The sequence below is a fragment of the Suncus etruscus genome, chromosome 11 (assembly GCF_024139225.1).
Source record: "Suncus etruscus isolate mSunEtr1 chromosome 11, mSunEtr1.pri.cur, whole genome shotgun sequence".
Classification (NCBI taxonomy): Eukaryota; Metazoa; Chordata; class Mammalia; order Eulipotyphla; family Soricidae; genus Suncus; species Suncus etruscus.
This window is the reverse complement of record NC_064858.1, coordinates 71,894,880-71,922,314: the sequence shown is the minus strand read 5'-3', so window position 1 is coordinate 71,922,314 and position 27,435 is coordinate 71,894,880. Positions and strand designations below refer to the sequence as shown.

The 27,435-nt window shown below is 37.9% G+C and overlaps 1 protein-coding gene across 1 annotated transcript in view; it reads left to right on the top strand.

The window, feature by feature from the left end:
- Nucleotides 1-27,435, top strand: part of NAV3 (neuron navigator 3) — a 531,493-nt gene that overhangs the window by 349,901 nt on the left and 154,157 nt on the right. The window contains exon 8 of the mRNA XM_049783639.1: nucleotides 5,897-6,860. Within this exon, the coding sequence (XP_049639596.1) occupies nucleotides 5,897-6,860 (964 nt within the window). The remainder of the gene's footprint in view (nucleotides 1-5,896; nucleotides 6,861-27,435) is intronic.

The window sequence follows — 27,435 nt, the reverse complement described above, 5'->3', positions numbered from 1 at the left end:
ACACATTAAGAGATAAATAAATATTGTCATAGATTACCACTTACACATAAAGTTTAACTAAAGTGATCATAGCAGAACTTGCTGCTATTCTGACAAAGTGAAATATGGAACTGAATTCTTCCAACAAATGACAATAAAAAATAGCATTGTTTGCATAGACAGATGCTATTCTTTTGAGAGTTTCAGTTTCTTTTCTTGACAACCTGTCACTCAGAAACTGACTATGAACAATATGTTGTGCAACTGGCATTTACCTATTGGCCCTTGAAAAAGCTGAGAGGAGCATCCTCTACCTAGTTGTGTTTTAGTGAAATTAAAAACCTGATCACTGAAGAACAGCGATCTTGTGAAAATGACAGGAACCTGAAATTTCAATAGTTTAAGCAACTTATTTTTATTAAACTTTTTTTTTTTGGTTTTTCGGGCCACACCCGTTTGATGCTCAGGGGTTACTCCTGGCTAAGCGCTCAGAAATTGCCCCTGGCTTGGGGGGACCATATGGGACGTCGGGGGATCGAACCGTGGTCCTTCCTTGGCTAGTGCTTGCAAGGCAGACACCTTACCTCTAGCGCCACCTCGCCGGCCCTGCAACTTATTTTTAAGATTTTATCTTGGTTTATGTGATCTGGGAAATAAATATATACAAAAAGTTAAGTAGTATAGGATTGATAATAATATGCAAGATATTGAAATAGTAGTGTAGTAGTATTATTAATATATGCAAAAGGTTCAGTAGTTATAGAATTATTGGTAATACATACAAAAGATTCAATATTACAGTATTGCTAGGAAGATATATAAAAGGTTCAATAGTATAGTGTTCTTCATAACATATGCAAAAGGTTCCATGATATAATATTGTTCATAATATATGCACAGAATCAGTAGTATAGTATTATTAAAAATATATGCAAAATGTGCAGTAGTGTAGTGTTATTAGTAATACATGCAAAAGATTCAACACTGCAGTATTATCAGTGATATATACAAAAGGTTTAATAGTATAATATTCTTTATAAAATATGCAAAAGAATCAGTAATCTAATATTATTAGAAATATACACAGAGATCAGTAGTGTATTATTGTTGCATGTTGCTAGGTGACAGGACACAGCACCTGTCTCCTGCAGGTGGTTGTCACATCTGACATGTGCATCTACTGAAGAAATTTCTATGTTCTAGATCCTAGCCTTCTGGGTGTAAAAGTGCTTGTCTTTATTTTTACTGAGTATAGAATTAATAGAACTGATAGAGTGGCATTTCTAGATAACTTTTAGAAGCTGAATTTGAATTATGTGAACTTGCATTAGTCATGAAATTTAGACAAAATATCAGATATATAATTTTAATAGTTTATAGGTTTTATATTACTCTGAAATTACTATGAAACCAATTAATTGACCTGTTATTTTTTTTCTGTTTAAAGTGATAAAAACAGGTCTTTTGGTGTAACTTACCTCTTGATGATTTGTTTATGTGTTTCAACATGATTTTTATACTCTATTTTTTACATTTAAGCCAGATGGGAAATTAGTGTGGCAATTTCAGGTTAGCCTTAGGCTTTGCATGAGGAACCATATTATGTTCTTAGAAGGGAACATAGTTATATATATTTGTGTTTTTATGCTGTTTGCTTATATATAAATGCTCATATATTTATGTAACACATATTGTTACTCATGCACATCAATTATATTCTTTATGGTAGCCAATCTATGAGTAGAAATTTTGTGAAATTTTACAATATTTCACACAGTGGCACTCTAAGACTACTGGTAGTACAAACCTGTAAGGAGCTGAGAGTGTTTCTAGGATTACTATAATATTCCATACATATATTTCTCTGAAATCTTCACAAAATAGATGGTTGAGGCATATCACAAACAACCCAGTAGGCACGTGCTGGGGTAAGTAGTGGGGTAGTAGTGAACTAGTGAAGAAGGGTTAATTAGAATCTGAATGAAACTTATTTAAATATATGTATATATAATAATATATATACACATATATATATTTCAGTGCTCAAAAGCATTTTGGTAAGTTATTCTGAATGGAGTTTAACTTGAATTGTTTATCACTGCTTAGTTATGATCTATCTCCCTTCCACATGATACTGTGATGTGTCTACTTTATCCAAGAGTGCAATGCCTGCCACACAGTAAATACTTTGCAAATATTGGTAGTCTTGCCATTGCTTTGTGTATGGCTGAGTTGAAACTGGGTTACAGCCACACATTATTTCATGAAGAAGAAGAGATAATTAAGTGGAAAGGGTCCTGTTTCCTTTATCAAGCTAAGAGAAGCATTGACCACACAGAAATATTTGACAGTCCACAGAGAAATGTGCTTATTTAGGGACAAAGAGATAGTACAGTGAGGAGGACACTGTGAGTGATCACAAGTACTGGTCAGGAGTAAGTCCTGAGCACAAGTGAGTATGGCCCAGCTCTATACCCATTCCTGTACCAAAAAAGATGTAAAATAATAGTGATAAAAAGAACTGTGATTACCTAGATTTTCTTTATGTCTGACATGATTATTATATTTACCTTCAGCCATCAATTTTAGAATTCAGGGCTCAGAGCAATGGTGAGTGGTAAAGCGTTTGCCTTGCATATAGCTGATCTAGGATGGACCTTTGTTCAATCCCCTGGCATCCCATATGGTCCCCGAGCCAGGAGCGATTTCTGAGTGCAGAGCTGGAGTAACCCCTGAGTGTCACTGGGTGTGGCCCAAAAACAAAAACAGAAATTCAATATAAATTTGCAATTTTATGTTGATATTTATCCCAGGTCATTCATGTTAACTTTTGCAAAGAAGCAATAACTGAAAATTAACCTTGTGAATTTATAATCATGGATTAAAATCTGTTCTTTACTAGACTCAGAAGTCTGGTGCAAGTTGGATGCCCAGAGAAAGAAAATATTTTTACTGACTAGACAATACCTGTCAAGATGATTCTCCCTATTTAGAATTTGTTCATTGAACAAAAAGGGAACCATGTCTTAAGGAATCACCCCACTACCTTGATCCTAGTGACAAACATACATCTTTCTGGACAGTCCTCCACATATAGTTTTCAAGTTCTGCACTGAACATAGAAAAAGAAGAAATCTACAGTTTGGGAATAAGATCAATAAGTTCCTATTTTTATTTTCTCAGTTGTACTGTGTGTTTGATTCAGAACCAGTGACTCTATTGTGGTGGTGGTGAGGATCTGATTCCTGCAGCCTCACTGTGGTCCTGAACTTGTCTAGGAGAGTCTGACATTCCAAGTGTTTAGCATAATAACACTCAAGCAGCATGTGTATCATCATATATATCATGTATATATATATATATGGGGAAAAAAGAGAAAAATTTTTCCTTTTTTTAATACATTCATAATCCCTTGGCCTTATCTGTCTTGGTTTTATTATTATATGGCTCTTTGTGCATCTCTGATCTCTTTTTCCTTTATAGATTTTTCTTCCCATATCATGCTCATTAGACATTTAATGAATGTTGTTTATATTTTATGGGTCTCTTTTCTTTTGCTCCAGTAGATACGGTATATTGGAATGTCTTCTATAAAACAGTCACTTAGTGCATTAATAGATATTTGCCTAAATTTGAGACCTATAGATTGTAGAATTAGAATAGATTTGATTACTCTGGCTAACAATGAGAGAGGAAGACAAACTAGACTAAACTAATGTGAATAAATGTGATCTCACCCTGTGAAATGCTTGAATATGCATATAATTCACTGAAGGGAAAAATAGAGTCATTCTTGCTTTCAATTGGTCATTAATATGATTAAGTTTATTCAATATAACTATAACACTTAGCCAGGGTTATTTTATGTTTACTCAAGGAATAATACTACAGCTCATTAGCTACTGAGCATTTGAAGGTCTATGGTGTTAGAAAGAATTAACTTAGAACTCAAGCTATTTGAAATGTGCAAATTCGATCACCTTAGCAAGTTATTTATCCTCTATGCCCATAACTTTATATGTGTAAAATAATTATATAAATGAAAATTTTATGTAGTTATTGGGAGGATAGAAGTCAAATGTTTTACATAATTTAGTGTTTTTCATATAGTAGGTGTTAAGAAAATAGTATAACACTGCATTCAAACATGCTCTTTAATTTTCTGGAATGTCAATATATCAGAAGAAACAAGGAATTACAATAGAATGAGTTTATTGGTATTATGAAAATAGTATCCTTTATAGATTATAAAACATTAAAGTTCACAAAAACAGCAGCAGTTATTAATTCTGAACTAATTCTAACTCTTTAATAAATGTTAATTTTAATAATTTGTCATTGCACCTCTTATAAAAAGAAATGAATGTGTAGATGAAGGCATTCAAGTCATTGAAATGTAGATAAATTATTTGACAAGAATCATATAGTTCCTCAATTAGATTTTCATGCTTAAAGTCTTTTAACTTCAAACTAAGTTCTTTATTAATTCATACCATATTATTAAAATGTTTACATGTTTGTCTTCTGTGTTTAAAAATAATATTTGTTGTAGTCAGAGATATAGTACCACTGACAGAGTTTGCACTGCAGGCATACAACTGATGCAAGTTTAGTGCCCAGCTCTCCAAGTACCACCAAGAGTGATCAGTGAACATAGAGCTAGGAGTCAGATTGTGTACCTCTGATGTGGCCCAAGACAATAGAATAATAATACTGATAAAAAAGAACAAGAAGAAATCTTGTAATCAAGCAGTGGTCAGTGCCCTAAGTTAGTTAAAATCCCAGCATAAAGTGATCTCTATCCTTTAGCATTGTGAAGTACTTCTGTGACAAAGGGCTTTATTTCCCATCATTCCCCAAGTAGCTTGATTTTCTAGTGTGATTTACTTTACACTATGAAATGTTTTGGGGTCACTGCAGGAGGCCTTGCAGTATGAAATGCCTGGGTAGAGTCCTGAGTCCATACAGGCACTTACTCCTCTGGAGGGTGCTTTCTCTCTGGGTGTATGAACAGGAAAACTGACCCAGTGGGTCTCCCAGCTAGCACTTGTGTGAGTACCACAGCTCCCCTAGTGAGTATTCTCAGCACAGCTGAATCTGGATAGTCCTCAGAACTGAGAACAGAAGTGGAGGATACTAGCAGCAGTGCCAGCACTTGTGACCCCAATTTCTCTGATACAGAGGAAGTGGGGGAAGAGGTGGGACCAGTTTCAATCCAGTTTGTGCAAACTTCAGGTTTTCTTGTTTTTCTTTGCCTCAGTTTTTAATTTTTAAAATCTGGGTGATTATATTAATGCACATCTTTCGGGAATGCTATAAGTATTAAATCTATATTATATAAAATGCATGTTATATATTGTCTATAAGTTAGATCTTATGTAGTATATGAAAATTATAACGAACATGTAATAACATACGTGTATAATCAGTAGATCATGTGACCCTTTTAGGAGTACACTTAAATGCTTCTTTGACACAGACAAATGCTAGGACTAAACATTAAAGCATGATACACAAGAGTATTTAATCATGTAACAATTGGCTAATATCCCTAGATAACAATTAAGGACAATTTCTCAGTATTTATTAGACAACTTACTAGACCAGAGTGATGAGAGAAATCCATTTGATCTGAATTGCAGTATTAGTTGGGGAAAAAACAATACAGAGAATTGCTTAAGAAATAGGTACTATTGCATGTATCTTGTCATATCTATGACATTCAAGTTGATTTGGTTCAGAACCATTTCAGAAGGGAAAACAAAACAAAAAAGCAGGCAAATCAACATTTTCCCTTGATAGAGGAGAGTTGGAACCCAAATCTTAGGAGGTTTAGTTGGAGGTTGGTGCTGCGCATATCTCTTGTTAGTAACCCCTGTGAATGAGCCCCTGTTTCTTTTGTCTCCAATTCCCCCAGATTCCCCCAGAACTGCTCCGTCTACCGCAGGCACGAATGGGGGCTCGCAGCCCCCACCTTCTGCCATCCCGTCGCCCGGTTCCAGCAAAGCCTGGCGCAGCAAGTCCATGAGTGCCAAGCACAGTGCCACGGCAACGCTGTTGGCGGTCAAACAACCCAGTCCCGCCACATCCCCACCCCCCACTGACAGGCTGAAGCCCCCCACACCCTCCGACAAGGTGGCCCCAGCCCAGAAGTCAATGCTGGAGAAGTTCAGGCTGGTCAACACCCGTTCTGCACTACGCACACCGCAGAGCAGCGGCCTGGGTCCTGACAGCGCCAGAGACGAGGATACCACAGGGCCGGAGCCTGGAGACCTACTGGATGGCACCAGTGGGGGATCAGCCAGCAGTAGCCCCAAAGTGTCCCCGAAGCTGGCAACCCCTAAGGCTGGCAACAAAAGCCTGGGCAGTAAGAAGGGCCTGCTGCAGCCCAAGGACAAGGAGGACAAGCAGCAGCGGGACAAAGGCAAAGCTGGGCCTGACAGGCCAGGCAAGGATGAGAAGGAGCAGGCACCGGATTCAGCCCCCAAAAAGGCCTCAAAAATTGCCAGCCTAATCCCAAAGGGTAGCAAGGCAGCTGCCAAAAAGGATGGCTGGACCCCTGCGTCTAGTGGGATTCCCAAGCTGGGCTCCAAGGTGCCTAACACAAAGCAAACTGTTTCCCCTGGCAGCCCCGCGGGCAGAGAGGCTGAGAAATTACGGACGCCCAAGGGCAGCCCTTGCCAGCCTTTCCCAAAAACCATGCCCCCTGAGAAAGCAAACACAGCGGGTACTGCAGTTACCACAGCCGGGCAGGCTGCACTGGATGAGAGGGAAGCCAGCCAGCTTCCCACAGGCCCAGTTAGCGGGAATGGAACCGTGCAACTCCCACAGCAACAGCACTGCCACCCCAACACTGCCACCGTGGCCCCCTTCATCTACAGGTAAGTAAGGAGTCTCTGTGTCCCTCCCATCACACTCTGTCCTCATTCTGAGAGATAAATACACACCACTTCAACTTCTCAGAGATCTACACTTCTTGTCTTTGTTCTGAGATCCACACACCTATATCCTTGCTCTCAGAGATCTTCACATCTAATGTCCATGTTCTGAGATATTTACACTACCAAGAGCCTTACTGTCGTTCTAGAACAGTGGTGCACTGTGAAGCTCCTAGAGGAGAATGGCATTTTCCAGAAACATATGGCCACTTCTGTCTTCTGTTCCTGTTCGCTAGAGGGAACTTGCAAAACGACTTCCTCTAGGAAATCCCATCACTCAAGGTTGTTCCCATCACTAAAGAGGCTGTTACGATTCTAAAGTCTGCTACCATTTCTACAAAAGCTGTTCAATCACTAAAATCTGTTACCATTACTATAGAGCAGGGTTCTCAAACAGAATTTACCTGGGGGCCGCAGGAGGCAAAGTCGGGGTGAGGCAGGGCCGCATAAGGGATTTCGCTTATTGAATATTCGCAATAAAAATTGCATTAGTAAGAAAAAAAATCGCATTAAACATGTGCATGCCCCAAACGGAACTACTCAGGCTATGCGAATGTTTAATGCGGGTTTTTTCTTACTACTGCGATTTTTATTGCGATTATTCGGTAAGTGAATAATTGCAAATACTGCGATATTTGAAGGCCAGCCGCAGGCCACAAAATATTGTGCGGAGGGCGCAAATGGCCCGCGGGCTGTGATTTTGAGACCCCTGCTCTAAAGTCAAAAGACTTGGGGTAGGGGCCGGGCGGTGGCGCTGGAGGTAAGGTGCCTGCCTTGCCTGCGCTAACCTAGGACGGACCGCGGTTCGATCCCCCGGCGTCCCATATGGTCCCCCAAGAAGCCAGGAGCAACTTCTGAGCGCATAGCCAGGAGTAACCCCTGAGCGTCACAGGGTGTGGCCCAAAAACCAAAAAAAAAAAAAAAAAAAAAAAAGACTTGGGGGACAAAATGTTGTACGGAGGGCCGCAGCGAGTTTGAGACCCCTGCTATAGAGGCTGTTACTGTCACTAGAGGCTGTTCCCTTCATTAGAGTTTCTTCCCATAACTCGAATCTGTTACCATCATTAGAATCTCTTACCATCATTAAAGTTTGTTACCATAACTACAGTCTGTTCCCATCACTTGAGGATAATTCCATCACTAGTGTTTGTTCCCATTCTTGAATCTGCTTCCACCACTATAGAAACTGTTACAATCACTAGAGGCTGTTACCATCATTATGGATTTGTTCCCATCACTAGAATCTGTGGCTTTCAGTAGAGGCTGTTATTGCTGCTACCATGATGGCTGCTATAAAACAATGCCAGTCATTGTGTCTCTTCTTTACTCAGTAAGGAGGAACGGCGTCCTAGAGACAGGTCTGACGCTCAGCAATAGGAAAGAGAAGTTCTGAAGAGCAAGGACATTCTGATCTCATTCAGAGCAACAGGTGTTATGAGCAGAGGAATAACAGATAACCCAAGGCAATAGGTACTGAGGCCTTATCCCTGCAGGAGGATGAGGGGACACTGGGACCATGTTGGTGGGAAGTATGGTTCTAGAATAGTTATGCATCCACCCCCATCACTAATATCAGATTATAAACCTAATGGAATAGTTATGCATGAAACTCTATAACAGGATTGTAAACCTGATGCCTACAATAGAATGGAAAAAGACAAAAAAGAGTAAAGATGATAAAATTTTAAAAAACGTTTTAAACATAAGGGTTTTTAGAAAATACAATAATGAGGATGATGGATTCATTTTCCTGCCAAGTAAACCCTAACTGTTGGCTTTTCAGGACTTGTGGACATTTAGCAAAGCAAATTCCTGGCAGTTCAGTTCTAGGATCATTCTATTCTGACTTGTTGGTGTTGGTTAAATAGCAATAATTGATTTATGGGCCTGTTGTGTTCATTTGCAAACTTAAGCTTTTGAATTAGACTCACATGAGATTCAATAACTTTTTCTGACATTCTAATTTCAGGGCACAATTTAATGTGTACAGAATCACAGTGCACATTTCAGAAGGATAAGAAAAATTCCTAAAGTTTTAAATATGTCACATTAGACTTCAGCATCCCACTATATATTCTGTAGAACATTGGTCCTTTCAAATTATCATAAATTTTACAGGAAAATGTGAATCTATGCAGAAAAGCTGTTTCCTGTCAGTTAAGTGCCTTTTAAATTTTTCTATAAATAGCAACAGGCTCTTTTATTTTTACCATGAAATATACAATAGATACAAAATTAGTAGTTTCTGTTTGCAAATCTGACTTTTAAAAGGGAACCTCCCCACAGGTAAGTTCCTTAAAAGTTCTATGACATCCTGAGGTTTGATCACCCTCCCCTTAAAATGAAGATATTGTAGAGCTGATTTTCCAGAGCTGAGTAACAACCTGCAAGCAGATTTGTCATTGTTCAGAGAGGATGGTTGTTGGTGTGAAACTGAGGTTCAGGTATCTAATGTTGCTTTGGGTTGGAATCTCTGTCCCCCAATTCTTTTGACTTTAGAGCAGGGGTCTCAAACTCGCAGCCCGCGGGCCATTTGCAGCCCTCCGCACAATATTTTGTGGCCTGCGGCCAGCCTTCAAATATCACAGTATTCACGATTATTCGCTTACTGAATAATCGCAATAAAAATCGCATTAGTAAGAAAAAATTGCATTAAACATTCGCATAGCCCGAGTAGTTCCGTTTGGGGTATGCAAATGTTTAATGCGATTTTTTGCAATATTTTTCTTACTAATGCTATTTTCTATTGCAAATATTCGGTAAGCGAAATCCCTTATGCGGCCCTGCCTCACCCTGACTTTGCCTCCTGCGGCTCCCAGGTAAATTGAGTTTGAGACCCCTGCTTTAGAGAATGTTTTTAATGACATTTCTGAAATGAATCCTACTTGGTCATGGTGTATGACCTTCTTGATGAGCCATTGGATCCTATTTGCCAGAATTTTGTTGAGAATCTTTGCATCTGTGTTCATCAGGGATATTGGTCTATAGTTTTCTTTTCTTGCAACTACTCTGTCTGGTTTTGATATCAGGGTGATAGTAGCTTCATAAAAACTATTTGGGAGTGTTCTTGATTTTTCAATTTCATTAAAGAGCCTGAAAAGGGTTGGTCCTAGTTTAAATAGAAAGTTTTGAAAGAATTTGTTTAAAGAATTTGTAGGGAATCTATCTGGGCCTGCACTTTCATTTTTGGGAAGATTTTTGATTACTCCTTTAATTTTCTCAGTAGTGCTGGGTCTACTTAGATATGCTAGATCATCTGGTTTAACTGTGGAAGGTATAGGAGTGCAAGAATTGATCCATTTCTTGTAGGTCCTCGTGTTTCCTGGCATAGAGTTTCTCAAAGTAGTCTCTGATTACCTTTTGAATTGCTGCAGTATCTGTAGTGATCTCACCCTTTTCATTTCTAATCCAATTTACAAAGTTTCTCTCTCGTTTCTTTGTGAGTTTTGCTAGTGGTTTATCAATCTTGTTTAATTTTTTAAATAATATTGATTGTGACCAATGTGAATTACAAATCTTACACAGTAATATTTGCAGTACATAGTGGCATTCAATCACGGGTATTCCCACCACCAGTGTTGTCTTCCCTCCACCCCAGTTCCCTATATCCTCTCCTTTGTCTCGTAGACTGCCAATATTGTTTATTTTTTCAACAAACCAAATTTTTTTCATGGATCTTTCAAAAATTTTTTTATTTCCATTTCAGTGATTTATACTCTAAACTTTATTATTTCCTTCTGCCTACCTATTTTTGGCTTCTTTTGTTGATCGTTTTCTAATTTTAAAATCTGCGTTAATGACCTAATTGTGTAGGCTGCTTCTTCCTGTCTGATTGTGTGCTTGTAAAGTTATGAATTTTCCTCTTAGTACTGCTTTTGCTGTGTCCCATAAATTCTGATAGTTTGTGTCTTCATTGTCATTTGTTCCCAGAAATGTTTTGATTTTCTCTTTGATTTCATCTCTGACTCACTGGTTGTTCAGCAGTTAGTTTTTAGGACTTTTTCTTCTGAGACTCTTCATAGTTCACTTCTAATTTTAGTGCCTTGTGATCTGAGAAGGTAGTCTGTACAGTGTCTAACCTCTTAACTTTATGGAGATATGGTTTATTGGCCTGCATGTGGTCTATCCTAGAGAATGACCTATAAGTATTGGAGAAGAATGTGTATCCATATTTCTGGGGATGGAGTGCCCTCCATATATATATATATACTAGTCCACTTTCTTCCATTTCTCTTTTCAGACTTAATATTTTCTTGTTGGTTTCAGCCTGGTTGACCTATCAAGAAGTGACAGGGAACTGTTGATGTATCCTACCATTGTTGTATTGCTATTGATATCTTTCAGGTTTGTCAACAATTGTATTAAATATTTTGCTGATCCTTCATTGGGTGCTTATATGTTTAGGAGAGTGATTTCTTCCTGCTGTACAGATCCTTTGATTAGTACGAAATGACCATATTTGTCCCTTATAACTTTTCTGAGTCTAAAGTATGTGTCATCTGATACTAATATGGCCACTCCAGCTTTTTTAAGGGAATTATTTGCTTGGATAATTTTTGGCTAGTCTTTTATTTTTATATTTGTTCTGACTATTTAGATGTGTGTTTTGTAGGCAGCAGAATGTTGGCTTCAGCTTTTTGATCCATTTGGCCATTCTGTGTCTCTTAACTGGTGCATTTAGTCCATTGTCATTGAGAGTGATTTTTGTATGGGCTTTGATGTCATCTTTTTGTAGAAGTTTGTTGTGTCTGTTGGTCTGTCTTCTCTTAAAGAAGACCTTTCAGTTTTTCTCTTAAGGCTGGTTTTGAGTATTTAAGTTTTTGAGCTGCTTTTTTTCTGTGAAGCTATGTATACTTCCTTTAAACCCGAAAGTTAGTCTGACTGGGTGCAGTATTCTAAGTGAATGAAGTATTCATTTTATTGAGCTTAGTCCCTGTATCCCACCATTGCCTTCTGGCCTGGAGGGTTTCTGGGGACAGGTCTGTTACAAATCTTAAGGATGCTCCTTTGGATGTAATTTCCCTTTTTGATCTTGCTACTTTCAGTATTTTATTCCTACCTGTGGGATTTGCCATTGTGACTAGGATACGTGTTGGGGTGTTTTTCTTTGTTTTTAATAATATTTTTTATTTAAACACCGTGGTTACAAACATGATTGGGGTTGGGTTTCAGTCATATAAGAGGACAACCCCCATCACCAGTGCAACATTCCCACCACCAATGTCCCAAATATCCCTCCTCCTCTCCCCACCCTCACCTGTACTCTAGACAGGCTTTCTATTTCTCTAATACATTCTCATTGTTAGGATAGTTCACAATGTAGTTATTTCTCTAACTAAACTCATCACTCTTTGTGGTGAGATTCATGAAGTAGACTGTAACTTCCAGCCCTCCTCTCTTTTGTCTCTGAAAATTATTGCAAGAATGTCTTTCATTTTTCAAGTCTCTTTTAGCTGGTACTCTTTGGGCATGCAGGGTTTGGTTGCATGCCATCTTTAGCTCTGGCAGTTTCTCTGTAATGATGTCCTTGACTATTGATTCTACCTGGGGATTTTCGTCTTGGGTCTCTGGGACTCCAATGATTCTTATGTTGTTTCTGTTGAACCTGTCAAGGACATCTATTTTCATCTCTTCACATTCTTTGAGTATTTTTTCCATTGTTTGACTGTTTGCTTTAAGGTTCTATTCCAGTCTCTTTTGTTGTGTGTGTTGCTTAGTATCTCATCTTCCAGCTCACTGATTCTGTGCTCAGCTGCTGTTACTCTGTTGGAGAATGTGTCTCATATCCCACACATGCTCACTATGGGCCAGGCTGAATTGGCTAAAACAGGACAAGCAGTGGTGAAAAATATCTGTGCTATGCAGCAAGATGCATAAAGCTCCAACTTGAGACATAGAACTCTGGAAAATTATTTGTCTACTGGAACCATAGGACATGTCACATGGACCTGTATTCTAAAAGAGACAGTATAAAAGTGGATTTTTAGAGATAGGGAGAACTCAAAGGAGTAGAATATGAGCTTTGTGTGTGAGAGACCTGGATTCTTCCCCCAATGTTATCTGGTACCTGCTTCTTGCTAAGTGTCCAGGTGCTTCCCCAGTAAATATGATAGCTAGTGGGAAGATTTGGAAGTAGATACCAGACATCATGTCCAGTGTTTAGAAAACTAAAGTAAAGGGGGTTAATACTGACTTTCTGGAGTAGCTGTGTTAAGTGTTGAATTGAAGTTCCATTTTATAAGAGGAAAATATAAGGAAAGATGCATAGAATTTTTTCAAGCTGAATTTTTCACTGCCTTTATATTTATGGTATATTTTATGCCATATTTTTAAACTTATTTTCATAACCTTCAGTTAAAATGATTATCTTAACTCCCCTAAACCTTTAAATAGTGTTTCTCCTATTCGTGTTTGTCAATTTTTGTCCTTTCCTTTTGCATTCACTACCTTAGATGTGTATGTTCCCAAAGTAAAAGGAGCTGTAATAGTGAAGTAACTAAGAGAAAAAAATACTGTATAATTTCTGAAACCATAGCCTTTGGATCAGTTCCTAATGAATTTTAAAATACCTATCAGTCATCTTTATAACTTACTATTTTAAGTCTATGTTTTTTTATTCCTATATAGAAAATGCCAGTGGAAAGACAGTGTGCTATTAACAAAATTAGTATCTAAAGCAGGGGTCCTCAAACTTTTTAAACAGGGGGCCAGTTCACTGTCCCTCAGACCATTGGAGGGTCTGACTATAGTAAAAACAAAACTTATGAACGAATTCTTATGCACACTGCATATATCTTATTTTGCAATGAAAAAACAAAACAAATACAAATCCAATATGTGGCCCATGGGCCATAGTTTGAGGACCACTGAAAGAGTAAAATCAGTGACATGACAAATTTATGCTCAGACATATACTCAATGCATACACACTCTCATAAACACTATACCCACCACACCATGATCACCAACAGCAATTTAAAAAGCCATTATGTAAGGGAAGACATCAATGAACAAAAATATCATTATCTATATACACCAGCATTGTAAAATTCAGCCAAGAAAATTGTAATTTAGACTATTTCTTCTACTACCACATCATGCATTTTCTATAACCATATCTTGGGTACTTGGGAGATTTTTTTGTTGTATCTCACATTTGTGTGATACTTATAATAACCCAGCAATTGATGTAGAAAATTTGGGATATACTATGTCTCAAAGACAAAGAAAACACAACAACTTTTTAATACTTATATGGTTTTAAGACTGACATATTTGTTGAAAAGGAGCTTGGAGTATATAGAGGTTTTTTTTTTTTATTATTAAATAGGGGGACATACCCCAAAGTCCTCAGTGGTTACTCCTGGCTATGTTCTTAGAAATTGCTCCTAGCAGACTCAGTGACCTCTGAGATGCCAGGAATCAAATTTGGGCTGACCATGTACAAGGCAAATGTCCTAAAAGCAGTGCTATTGCTTCAGCCCCTAGAATTTATAGAGATTCAAATGTAGAGCACAAAACTCATGAATAGAAATTTGATTGAAACCCTGAAGCTATATTAGCTTGTGTTGCAATTTTGTTTTTATGTGAATTGAGCATAAATGATCATCAACACTAGCTAAAGTTTATTGAGTTCATGACTTGTGAGCTTGTTTTTTGCTAGGTTTAGAGTGTGTGTATGTGTGTGTTATCTGTGCTTCTGGTGTCAGTTTAAATTCCCTCACAAAGCATTAGAATATTTAGAGTTAGTGCTGGAGAAAGGTCTCCAGCAGCAAGAATGCTGCTGTGAATTTGTATTCTTACAGAAACATGCTTTAGAAACTGCTCTTTCTCTATAGATTCACTTGAAATTCAGTATGCCTAAATTATTATTGTATCTACTTTCTTGTAAAGTTTTATTTTGAAAAAAAAAAGTATATTTCTTCTATTGGGGCCACAGTAGGTCGTGCTCAGAGATGACATATGGCTCAGTCTTCAAAATCACTTCCCAATAGCTCTGGAGGATCTTAAGAATTGCCAAGGATTTGAGCTGTCTAAGCCACATAAAAAACAAGCACCTTAGGTGGAGAGATAGCATGGAGGTAAGGCGTTTGCCTTTCATGCAGAAGGCTGGTAGTTCGAATCCCAGCATCCCCTATGGTGCCCTGAACCTGCTAGGAGCGATTTCTGAACATAGAGCCAGGAGTAGCCCCTGAATGCTCCCGAGTGTGACCCCCCCCAAGACAAGCACCTTGTTCATTGTACTCTATCTCCAACTCCCACAAATATTTTTTAACATTTTTCTTGGATAAAAAAAATCAAAAAGTGTGGGGCTGAAATGGTGACACAAGTGGTCGGGTATTTGCCTTGCATGTGCTAACCTAGGATAGACTGCAGTTCGATCCCTGGAGTCCCATATGGTCCCCCAAACCAGGAGCGATTTCTGAACACATAGCCAGGAGTAACCCCTGAGTGTCACTGGGTGTGGACCCAAGCCAAAAACAAACAAACAAAATCAGAAAGTGTGAATGAATTTTCATAGACATTTCAACCAGTATCTTCAATTGAACTTTAATTGAATGCCCCAAAATTACCATATCTTTGGTAATTCAGAGTCAGAGTAATATTCACTTGTCATATCTTCTTATTATTCCTTTGTCTGAATGGTTTTTCCATTTTTTCCCAAATAAAACAATAATGTATTTTTTTCTTTTGTACCTTATCAAGTATCCTAAAAGATTATTACCTCCTACTTTGGAGGTGTTAAATTATATCATTTATATGGAATGAAGTTCTTTTATTCTTTCCACTCCAGAAATAAATTTTTCATTTGGATTAATGAATGTTTATTGTTGTTGCTGCTACTGCTAGCTTCAATGCTGCACACCCAACAGTTCATCCATCTATTGGTCATTTGAGGCTATTTCCCGCTCTCTGCTCAGGATCATTTCTCATGGTACCTGAGAAACCATTCTGTACATGGAGATCACTCCCAAGCTTATATAATTTTTTGAAACTATTCACTCTGAGTGAGTCTGATCTGTTGGAGTTATCTCCCTAGCTCTCCAAAATACTTTTCAAGTTGAATGCTAGTGTTTAAGTGCATAATGAATGATCAAATTAGAAATAATTTGACCTCTGTTTGAGTACCTTATTGATTCAGGCAAAAAACTAAGTGAGGAGTGGCTGGATCTGTGGTAGAGTGGGAAGGGTGCTTGCCTTGCACCCAGTCAACTAAGGTTTAAACCTCACTATTCTTCCATATGTTCCCCAGTGCCCTTCTGGAGTGATTTCTGAACAGTTAGCCCTGAGCATCACTGGGTTTGGTCCCAAATCCCACCAAATTAAATAAAAATTATAAGGAAAAATTAAAGGGAACAACAGATACTGAAACATGGGTGAAAGAGGATTAAAAGATGTATTAATATCTATATACAGTCATACTTAAACTTCCACAAAAGTACTTGAGAGTGAGGCATATGGCCCAAATGATAGACCTTCAGTTGTTACTGAATTTGCTCATTGAGCATGGTAGTCTTCAACACAATTTTCCCACGAAGGAGCTGGTATGATTTGGTAACTGGATGGCTTGATGATGTTCAGTTGTGGAACTGGGCTGGTTCTAAGCCAGAAGGTTCCAGGTCCATTAATGAAGCCAGCTGGGCTAGAGAAGGCCCTGGAATTTTCAGCCTAGACTGATGCTCAGTGGCATTCTTTTAGAGATTAGACCTGGGCTGGGCCATATTTTATGCTCCCCAATTATTCAAGGCCTGAACCTTAGTCACTTTTCTAGGCCCCCACAGCTGACACCATTTTGGGAAATTAAGTGTCAACACACATGTTGTCAGCCAATAAAATTGTCTTGAATTGTGAGTGACACACAAGGGGTTGAGCATTAGACATGGTGATTGTCTTGGGTTAAGGGCACAAAAACAAATATGACTCTTATTAATTACTGAGATTAATTTTACTACTCTAGTGTGTAGTAATAACATGGACCCTAAAGAGCCTGCCTTTAAGATTTGTGGTGTTTTTGTCTTTTTTCATTTTATATCTTCAAAAAGTGCTTGTTACACTTGAGCTATGTTGTAAAAGTACAGTAACATCTGCATAGGACTATGTCTACTAAATATTTTTCTGGGACCATATGACATTTATTTTTAGCTTTCCATTCAATAGAATGGGAATACAATAAACATTTATGTGGAGATGGAAAAATAGGCCTCTGCAATATTTATATACCTGTCAAAGAGTCCCATTTACTTAGAGAACATTATTGATTCTGAAGTCTTCATAAATTGCTTTATGAACTGAACTCCCAAACCTTTCATTTTATTGAATAAAGCGTGCATAGAGAGAGAAGGCATGAAGGGAGTCCTTAGTGATTTAATTGAACCACTTTGATCATTTGTATAAGTTAACTTTATCAGTTTAAATGAATTATACCCTTGAGGGCTACAATTAACAATTTGATTCCAAGGGATGTGGTATAAAAGTGGTGGGCATTTTCAGTATGACTTGTGTTATATATAGACAGAGAGCTGGAGTTAATTTACTTGTGAATACAAACCCAAACTATATATAAGTCCTTTTTAAATGTTAAAATTAGGGGCCATTCTAATAGTATAACATGGAGGGCACTTGCCTAGCATGCAGTCCACCCAAATTCAGTCTCTGACATTTCATAGTCCCAGAGTTCACCAGGAGTGTTTCCTGGGTGCAGTCAGGAGTGAATACTGAGCACTTCCAGCTGTGGTCCCCAAAACAAAACTATTTTGTTTAATTTTTGTGTTCATATCTGTAATTATCTTGTTTCTTCTAGCTTATGTAGGTAACTCATAAATGTAATATCACAGAAAATAAACCAAAGAACTTGAAAATAAGATTCTATGTTTGATTTGTGATTTAGATGAGAAAATATTAACTCAGAAAATTACCATAGTACATCAGATCATAAATTTGAAAAGAATTTTCTGGACCAAGTCCTGAGATGAAAGAGATTGAGCACATATTTTGTTTTCAGAGGCTTTTAGGAGCTTTGCAACCAAATTAAATGTGCAATGAGGAAGGTTCTTGCCTTCCACTAGCCAACCTGGTTTGATCCTCAACACTGCATATATTCCCCAGCACAGCCAGGAGTGAATCTTGAGAACAGTATTAGGAATAAGCACTTTCTGAGCATTGCTAGGAATGGTCCTCAAGAAAACAACTCTCCTCAAAATAATAATACAACCCTAACAGTAAATGATCCCCTGAGCACCCTATGCACCTTGAACCACCAGCAGTACCAAATACCAAAACATAAATACCAAAGTTTCAGTCCTGTTTGTTTGTTTTGGACCATACCTGGCAGCACTCAGGGGTTATTCCTGGCTCTGTGCTCAGAAATTATTCCTGGCAGGCTTAGAAGACCTAGTGGGATGCCCAGAATCTAACCCAGGTTAGCTGTGCTATTACTCTAGCTACTAGTGTGAATGCTTTTTATAAGTCAGTGGTTTAGGCAATGAGAGTTAGTCAATTATTATTAATATTATTATATAAATAAGTATACTTATTTTGGGGGGGGGCCACACCTGGCTGTGCTCAGGGGTTACTCCTAGCTGTCTGCTCAGAAATAGCTCCTGGCAGGCATGGGGGACCATATGGGCATCGGGATTCAAACCAACCACCTTTGGTCCTGGATCGGCTGCTTGCAAGGCAAACGCCGCTGTGCTATCTCTCCGGGCCCAAATAAGTATACTTATTATTGTTACAAATATGCATATATGTTGGAGAAATAGCTACAGTCAAATCTGTGGTGGCAAAGCATAATCCCTCTACTTTTCAAATATGTTCTGAGTTTTCTTTAGTTCCATCCAGAATGTCCTTAGGGTCAGGTTGTGAATCTCTGTAGCAAATTGATCAACAGCATCCTAACTCCTTGCCAGCTGCTGTTTTTCTCATGAGAGCCAGGGAGCACTGAGCTATCACAGCACCTAGGGAACTACCTAATATGACGCATCTTCTGAGCCATCAGTTAGGAAATACAGATCCTGCAGGATTGGCTGGCTCTGGCCACTGCTTATCTACCAGGGTAGATAGGCATAGGGTGCCTATGCCTGCTGTAGCTCTTGGCAGCCAGCCCAGAGCTCTCCCTGGTTTCCAGTCAGTACCTGGTTTCCATTTAAACTTCTTCAGTAGTACAGATGCCCAAAATAGGTGAGGGCTTTTTTCTACATTATGATGCAGAGTCAGCAGGGTAAGGAATAGATGAGGATGGGGCAGTGGCCCTCAAGAAAGAGCCACAAGTGGAAGAACAGTCTTTAAAGATTATTAGAAATATGTGACGGGGACTATAGAGAAACAGAATGATCATTGGGCAAATAAAGAGAAATGTCTAGGAAAAAACATTCAGAAATCCAAGTGTATATTTCACAGTGTCACAATTAGTGTCTAGACACATATGCTTCCAAAGAATGCCTTTCCAGATTGTGACAACACTGAAAATTCACAATGTTTTTAAATAATAGACATACTATTCTTTAATATATTTCAGAGGTTAAATAACATAGCAATGTCAAATAACCAATTGTTAAAGAGATATCTTGTATTCCAAATCCTCATATACTATTGTTATACAATGCCTTCTTACTTAGGATAAATTTACTAATACTACTTTAAAATAACTACTCATAAATGATTCTTATGAATATTTCATAAAAATAATAATTTGTCAAATATTTGTTAATATAGATGAAAGTTAGGCAGGGGCTGAATATTGGATATAGTAATGAGCTTAAGCATTATGAGAACAGTATCTAGTTAAGGAGATAAATATTGATCAAATAATTACACAATTTTTCATAGCAAGTGCTGTCAGGGAATGTTACAGGAGCAAATAAGTGCTGATAATTTGAAATTTCACCTGAAAATTAAGGCTGGTCCTGTAAAAAAGATTTACTGGAGCTGAGAGTTGAAGGGAGAGACTGAGGAAACCTGCTAAATGTACAAGGACTGGTAATCAGCAGTGAAGGAACATGAACAGAAAACTTGGAGGACATTGAGAGACAGAGAGGAAGATCCTTGAATTGCTGTTTCCAAAGAGATGGAGATAAACCTGGTCACAAAGGGCTTCCAGCTTCCAGAGAGAGCTCCTCCCCCCCCCCCCCAGGAAACCAGGAGCAAATACCATGATTATTGGGTTCATGATGTCTGTGTGAGTTATTGGAAGGATTGCCAAGCAGTTCTAACCCACATCTTGAGTTGGGAGTGTGGTTTGGAATGTGTGCAGAGATAGGCAATGAGTATACACTAAAGATGCTTGAGTTTGTTTAGAACAGTGTTATAAAGACATCAAAACAATCTCCAATCTTTTGACCTGTGTAGACTGAAAGTAGGAGAAATATTTCTGAGACTGCTAAGGAAAAAGAGATCTCATTACTTATAATCAGAATATGTATAGATTGATCTTTATAATACCAATTCTGATACTGCATACCAGGTATTACTAGATAATTGTTTTTTTTAAAAATGATAGGAAATATTGGCATATTAGTGACTATAAAATATAAAGTTGTAAGACTATAATTGATAATGAGAGATGCTTAGAATATATTTTACGAACCTCTTTTTTTCCATCTGTATCTCTGTCTTTTTAACTTTTATTTTTATTTTTATTGTGAACAAAGTGAATTAAGAATCTTTCACAGTAATATTTAAGGTACATAGTGACAATTGAAATGGGCATTCCCACCACCAGTATTGTCCTCTCCCTACCCCTGTTTCCAGCATACATCCCATATTTCCCACCTTTGCCACCCACACTACTAGTGTAGCTGGTCCCCTCTGTGTCTAGCTTGTTGTAGACTGGGTATCGATTCTGTTATTGTTGACTTTGGTTTTGGTGTTTAAGTCTGATCATTTTTATTTCTACTCAATGTTCATATGACTGTTTGTTTGGTCTTGGTACCATACATTTTTCCCCAGAACAAGATGATTCAATTTATGTTGTTCTGTTTTGAAAAAAAAAGAAAAAACACTGGGAGGAGTCCATCTAGAGGTTATAAATATCAATTCAGAAGAAAAAGAAAAACATAACAAAACAAAAACAGAAAAAAAAACATCAGCTACAAAAATGCACAAAAGCAACAACAAAAAACAACCGAATAATAATCAAGAAAATGGAAAAAAGGAGGGAGGGCTGGTGTGGTTTGCATAGGCACAGTAAGTATTGGAGAAATTAGAAAGGGAATTCCCTTAGCCTAAGAAATACAAGGTTTCTCTACTCTTGAATCATATACTGTTATGGGAACAGCTCAGGCTCTGCATATGCTCATTTTCATATCCCAAGGTCTTTTTATGATTCCAGGAAACTTTCTGCTCAGTTATGAATGATAAAATCAAGCCTCTGTAACTAGAGATCTTGGTATTTGCACAGGTCATAGGATGAAGCCTAGGACAGAGTCTTTCTTTATGGTTCTAGAAGTTCTGTTCCATCACTTTTGTTATAATCAGTCTTCTGTAATTAGTGGTCTTGGTTTTTTCACAGATCCTAGGACAAAGTCTAGGAAAGAAAGAGTCTTTCCTTATGGTTCCATAATTTCTGCTCAGTCGCAGTTGTCAAAGTCAGATCTCTGGAATTAGAGATCTTGGTTATTGTACAAGTCCTAGGCTAAAGCCTAGGACAGGGTCTTTCTTATTGGCCCCAGGATAAGTTCTGCCCAGTATGGTTGTCAAAGTCAGTCTTCTGTAGTTAACAATCTTGGTTTTTGCACATATCAAAGGACAAATTGTCTTCTGATTTTATCTTACCATTAGGTGATGAGATAAGACGACCTGCTCTTAGATCAAGTTGTTGCCATTCTCTCATTGTCAGGATGTCATGTCAAAACTGGCACAAGTTAGTGCCAGAGCAGTATTAGGAATTTCTCAGGGAGAGTTCAGTTCCTGGTGCTATTGCAGGGAACTGTGTTAGTTCTATGTCTGGGATGTAAGGGTTCAGGATTGGATGGTCGCTGTCTGATCATATGAAGTCTAAGTTAGGTCCACATAACACATATTCAGGGTGAGAGGCACCCCTGTATTATAAAATGTATGAATTTTTATCTACTAGAGATAAGAATTCTATGTATCTATACATAAAATTTCTTCCTTTTTTAGTATGCCTTTGCATAAAGGAATGGTGCTATATTATACTGCTGGTACATTTGGGGGTAAGAATGACAGGCTACACAATCTCTGTGCCCTGGCTTTGACCTAAGCTTTTATCCCAGACAAGACTTTTCTTTGTAGGTTTTCAAACCAAGCGGAACCAAAAAAGATGAAGATAAAGATATATAGATATAGATATAGATATAGATATAGATATATGGAATAAATAAAAGTAAATTATAAAAAGTAATTAAAGAAAAAAGTGTATGATACCTTACATTTGGGAATAAACATACTAAGAGGTATTATTACAGATACTCCTCGCTTAACGACCTACCTGTTTAGCGACCACTTACACTTACAACCATCTCTTCAATGTTATTTTATTTTATTTTAAATATCCTTTTTCCATCTTGTACACTCTACAGTACAGTACCATGGTTTTTGGTGCTTTAATGTACCTACTTTACTAACTTTATGTTCTGTAATACATTACAGTACTATCTGTAAATTACACAACCTATGCAAATTAAAACAAGTGGAAGTTTTCAGTTTGATCTTTCTCATTATTTTACTTATTTAGAATACTGTATTGGCAAGTACTATGAATATACTTTATTACTGTATACAGTACATGAAGTTCCTCACTTAATGTCCAATTTGCTTGTTGTTAAGTGAGGAGTATCTGTATAGAGGTATTAAACATATAAAGAAAATATAGGCTTCCTCATTAAGTCTTTTGATATATTCTTGTGGGGCGTGAAATCCAGGGCACATTTTCATCACACACAGTTGTCTTGTTGAATTTGATAAATGATTTGCAGCAGTAAGGAATCAGGTAGTGTCCTTGTGCTGGGGGTTCTTCTGGAGCTGAATCTGGTAGCATTCAACAGTCCACATTTGGTTGGGGGTGAGAAGGGCCACAAATCATGAGTCAGCAGGATTGTTCTTCCTAGTTTCTTGCAGGGGCACAAGATGTGGGGCTGAGAGGGTGTCCTTTCACTTTGGGAGCTGGGTGGTAGCTCATTGGGGCAGGAAGTTGGTCTTGGTACCTATTGAATTAAGAACTGATAGTACACAGGGTTAAATAAGGAGGGATATCTGGTCAGGATTGGGGTATTAAAGGATAGAAGGACTTCTGAAGAGGGGAAGTGTAGCATGAAATAATTAACGATGGGGCTGGATGGCAATGGATGGAGGCCTTTGTGCTTAGGCCCCAGCCACATGGCTTCATCCCCCATGCAGCTGACGGGTCCCAGGCCCAGGTGAAACGCAAAATCACTCACTTACAGGCAGGCTTCAGGAAGAATCATCTTTATTTAGGCCCTAGCCACCACGTGTGTGTGGCCTATCTCATAACCTTTTAAGCATTCGGCCATTCTTAGCACTGCATCTTATAATTCAGTCATCTTTCTCCGAGAGCCCAGCAGGGCCAAAAGGCAAAAGCCTTTAATCCCCTGGCTTCCGGGTTTATCTACCTATTCCAAGACCCCTCCCAGGAATGGGCTGGGTCTTGGAAGTAAGGTCACACCTATTATCCGGTTCCCAAGACCCCTCCCAGAAATGGGTGGGTCTCAGATAGGTATCCTACAGGGAAGAAGGATACTATATAAGAGGAGCTATATATACCTTGGCATGGATTGTTCACAATTTTGGTTTGGCAATCAGAGAAGAGTCCATTGTCTATAAAGTCATGCTCACATAAAGACAGACATTAGTGACCTATTCTTAAGTTGTTCTTGGAGACCCTACCTTCATAGCAGCTCTTAAATAATTAAGGTAAGAAAAGATATCATATTATGCCGGCGTACAAGGTGACTGGGCGTATAAGATGACCCCCTAATTTTGCAGTTAAAACATAGGTTTAGGCCTATATTTGCTGTATCAGACAGAACGTTCCTGTGCTGCAACTGTATGTAGCACAGTGAGCCAATTACAACAGGCAAATGTTCAAAGGTTATACTGTAATAGACTTCCTCTCTGACTCTGGCCAATCTGAGCAGGCTTTTTACAGTGTAGATTCGGGTACAGAACATTGTCTAATTTGCATCCATAAAAAGCCTGCCTGGATTGGCTGAGTTAGAGAGGCGATCCGAGCAGCCTTGCAGTGATTGGTACAGGATTGAGTTGGAAAATTTGTTTTGTGGCAATATTCAGACAATTTTCGTTTAGCGGCATATTGAAACTTTTTTCGGGATATACTTGGCGTATAAGATGACCCCCAATTTTCAGTTGACTTTTTTTTTGTTTCAAAAGCCGTCTTATACACCAGCAAATAAGGTAAATAATTAGATAAGATATATATTAGGAGAGAAAGAAAGGGAAAACAAAAGATAAGAGAGAAAAGAAAAATAAATAAATATGGTAAAAATAAATTAAAAAAATTAGAGCAGTGTGTTGGAGTTGGAAGGTTTTCCAATTTCCAGGGACTTCATCATTGATGGGATTGGTATTTGCTAAATGAAGATTTCAAGGTTAGATAGTGGCTGGAGCATTTTAGGATAAGCATAGTTTTTGCATCTAGAGTACTAAGCAATGTGGTTGTGAGGACTATAAGAAGAGGTGACTACCCTTGCTTATTCTTTTGAAAATCCTACTCATGGTCTCGTTGATTTTTTTTATTGTTTTATTTGTTTCCATGTTGTTTACTTCTGCTCTGACTGTGTTTGGTTTTCTTTGCTGCTGTTTTTTCCATATCCTTAATGTGTTCCTTTAAACTGTTGAGTTTGTCATTTTCCTTTTTCTTGACAGAGGCCTGTTGACAGGCCTTGACAGAGTTTCCCCCCTCATTACTGCTTTTGCTGTGTCCCACAAATTTTAACAATTCTTCTCTTCATTATCATTTGTCTTAGGAATCTTTTTATTTTTTCCTTGTTTTCCTCTTTGACCCACCTGTTTTTGAGCAGCATGTTGTTTAAACTCAGGGTGTTGGATTTTCTCCACAGCTTCTTTTTACAGTCAATCTTGAACTCTATTGCATAGTATTATGATAGGGTGCTTCTAATAATCCTTATATCTGTAACTATGTGCAACTTAGATTTATATCCAAAGGCATTGTCAATTCCAGGTAAGGTTTCATGTGCACTTGAGAAGGATGTGTATTTTGCTTTCTGGGGGTTGAAGGCCCTGTATAAGTCCATTAGTCCTAGTTCTTATAGTTTCTCATTTAGGACTCTTAGTCCTTGCTAATTTTCTGTCTAGTGGATCTGTCTATTGGTGATAATGGTGTGTTGAAGTCTCCTACTACATCACATTTCCTTTTATAAGTTTCTCCAGGTTTGCAAGGAAATGCCCAATATGTTTTGCTGGCTCTGCATTTGGTGCATAAATGTTGACCAGAGTTAGTACTTCTTGATCTATTGTTCCCTAATCAGCAAGTAGTGACCCTCTTTGTCTCTGAACACTTTGTCTCTGAACACTTATATCAGAACAACATTGTTGTGTTGTTCTAATATAAGAATGGCTGTCCCAGCTTTTTTTTGTTTTCCATTGGCTTGAATAATTGATTTCCATTCTTTTATTCTAAGCCTGTGTCTATCCTGTACTTTTAAGTGTGTTTCTAGAAGTCAGCAGAAATTCAGTTTTTGTTTTCTGATCCAACTCTCTCTGTGTCTTTTAATGGGGGAGTTTAGTCCATTGACATTTAAGGAGATGATTGACAGAGAGGGCTCCTGTGCAATTATATTGTGTAGGTTGATTGTGTTATAATTGGATGTTTGAATTGTGTAATTCATCTCTGAGTAGAGTCTGTTTGGTTAGTAAAAATACTGTGAGTTCTTTTTTTGTCTGAGAATGTTTTTAGTCCTCCCTTTCATGTGAATGAGAGTTTTGCCTGGCAGTGGACTGTAGGTTGGAAATATCTTTCATTCAGTAGTTTAAACATGTCATTCCACTGTCATCTTGCTTGAATTGTTTCAAATGGGAGATATGGTTTGATTCTTCCTTTGTACTTGAGTATTTTTCTCCCTTATTGCTTTATAAATTAATATTTCTGTTTTTTTTTTTGCCTTTTGGATTACTAAATGTCATGGTGTTGGTTTATTAGGGTCTATTTTATTAGGGACTCTTTTCACCTATTGGATTTGTACTGTCTCTTTCCAGAGGGTGGGAAAATTTTCTGCTATTATTTCTCTCACTACTTTTTCTCCTTTCCCTATTTCCTTACCGTCTGGTAGTCCTACAATTGTAGATTACTTCTTTTGTCTTTGTTCATTAAGTAATTAACATTTTCTTTTAATGCTTCACCTCTTATTTCCTTACTGTCTTCTTTGTCATTATTGTTTTGTAGTTTTTCTTCAAGTTTCTCTATAGGATTCCTCCACTGTGTAATTCTGCTATTATGGCTTGCTAAGATGTTTTTATTTCCTTTAATTCCACTTGTATGGATTCTCTCATCTTCTGAAAAAGTTCTTCTTTGAGTTGGTTGAATTGTTCATCTATGGATTTCTTGATCTTGCTTAAATCTTAAATCTCCTTGATTTCCATTGCCATGGTATTCATTGCCAATTTAAGGTCCTCATCTATTAGGCTCATGCATTTTGGTGGACTTGGAAACTTGCTAGGATTTCTCTCTATATCCTCAGATGCTAGTGTCTTCCTTAGTTTATCCATATTTCTTTGCATTTGGTAACTTAGTGTGTTGAAGTTTCAGGTTGTTTAATAAAGTGGTCTGCTAAACTTACTGTGATTAGAAGTATATTCGAATTTGAGTTAATTTTTCTTAGTTGAGTGAACTTGTCTAAGTATGACAGAGGCATTACAAGATACTTCCTTGTTTTGCTGTTGTGTTTTATGAGCTGTGGATTATCTGAGGGAAGGTAGAGTTAGATCTGGTCTTCTAAGACCTGTACAGTAAACAGACTCACTCGTCTCAATAGTCAGAGGGGGAGGTGAGGAGAAATGGTGGTGATCACCCGAGGATTTTGTCTTACCCTCGAGCCTCAGCCCTCCCCTGTTACCTATGGTTAGGTGCAGGGTCCCCCTCTATGCTGCAGCCACCCATGGACAAGATCTAACCCTGCTATAGGGTCTCTTCCCTCCTCTGTTCTGTATATCTGTCTTTTTAATACACAGAACCACATTTAATGGTTAATTAAGAAAAAATGGGGAAAAGTTTCATTCTGGGAGAGAGTGGGATACAAATTGCTGAATTTTTGTCATAGAAGCTAAGACAGGAGCGTTCCATAGAGAAAAGTATGATTTGCTTTTCTCCATGTAGCCAAAATATCTAGAAATATGGATCCTAACATGCCTATTGATTTTAGCTAAATTGGGTCTTGACATTAATTATCTATACTTTAACTTGAAATATATATCTGCTTTTGAAGGGGCTCACCTGGTAGTATTTAGGGATTCCTCCTGGCAGGACTTTATGAACCATATGTGATGCCAGATTCAATCACATGTAAGG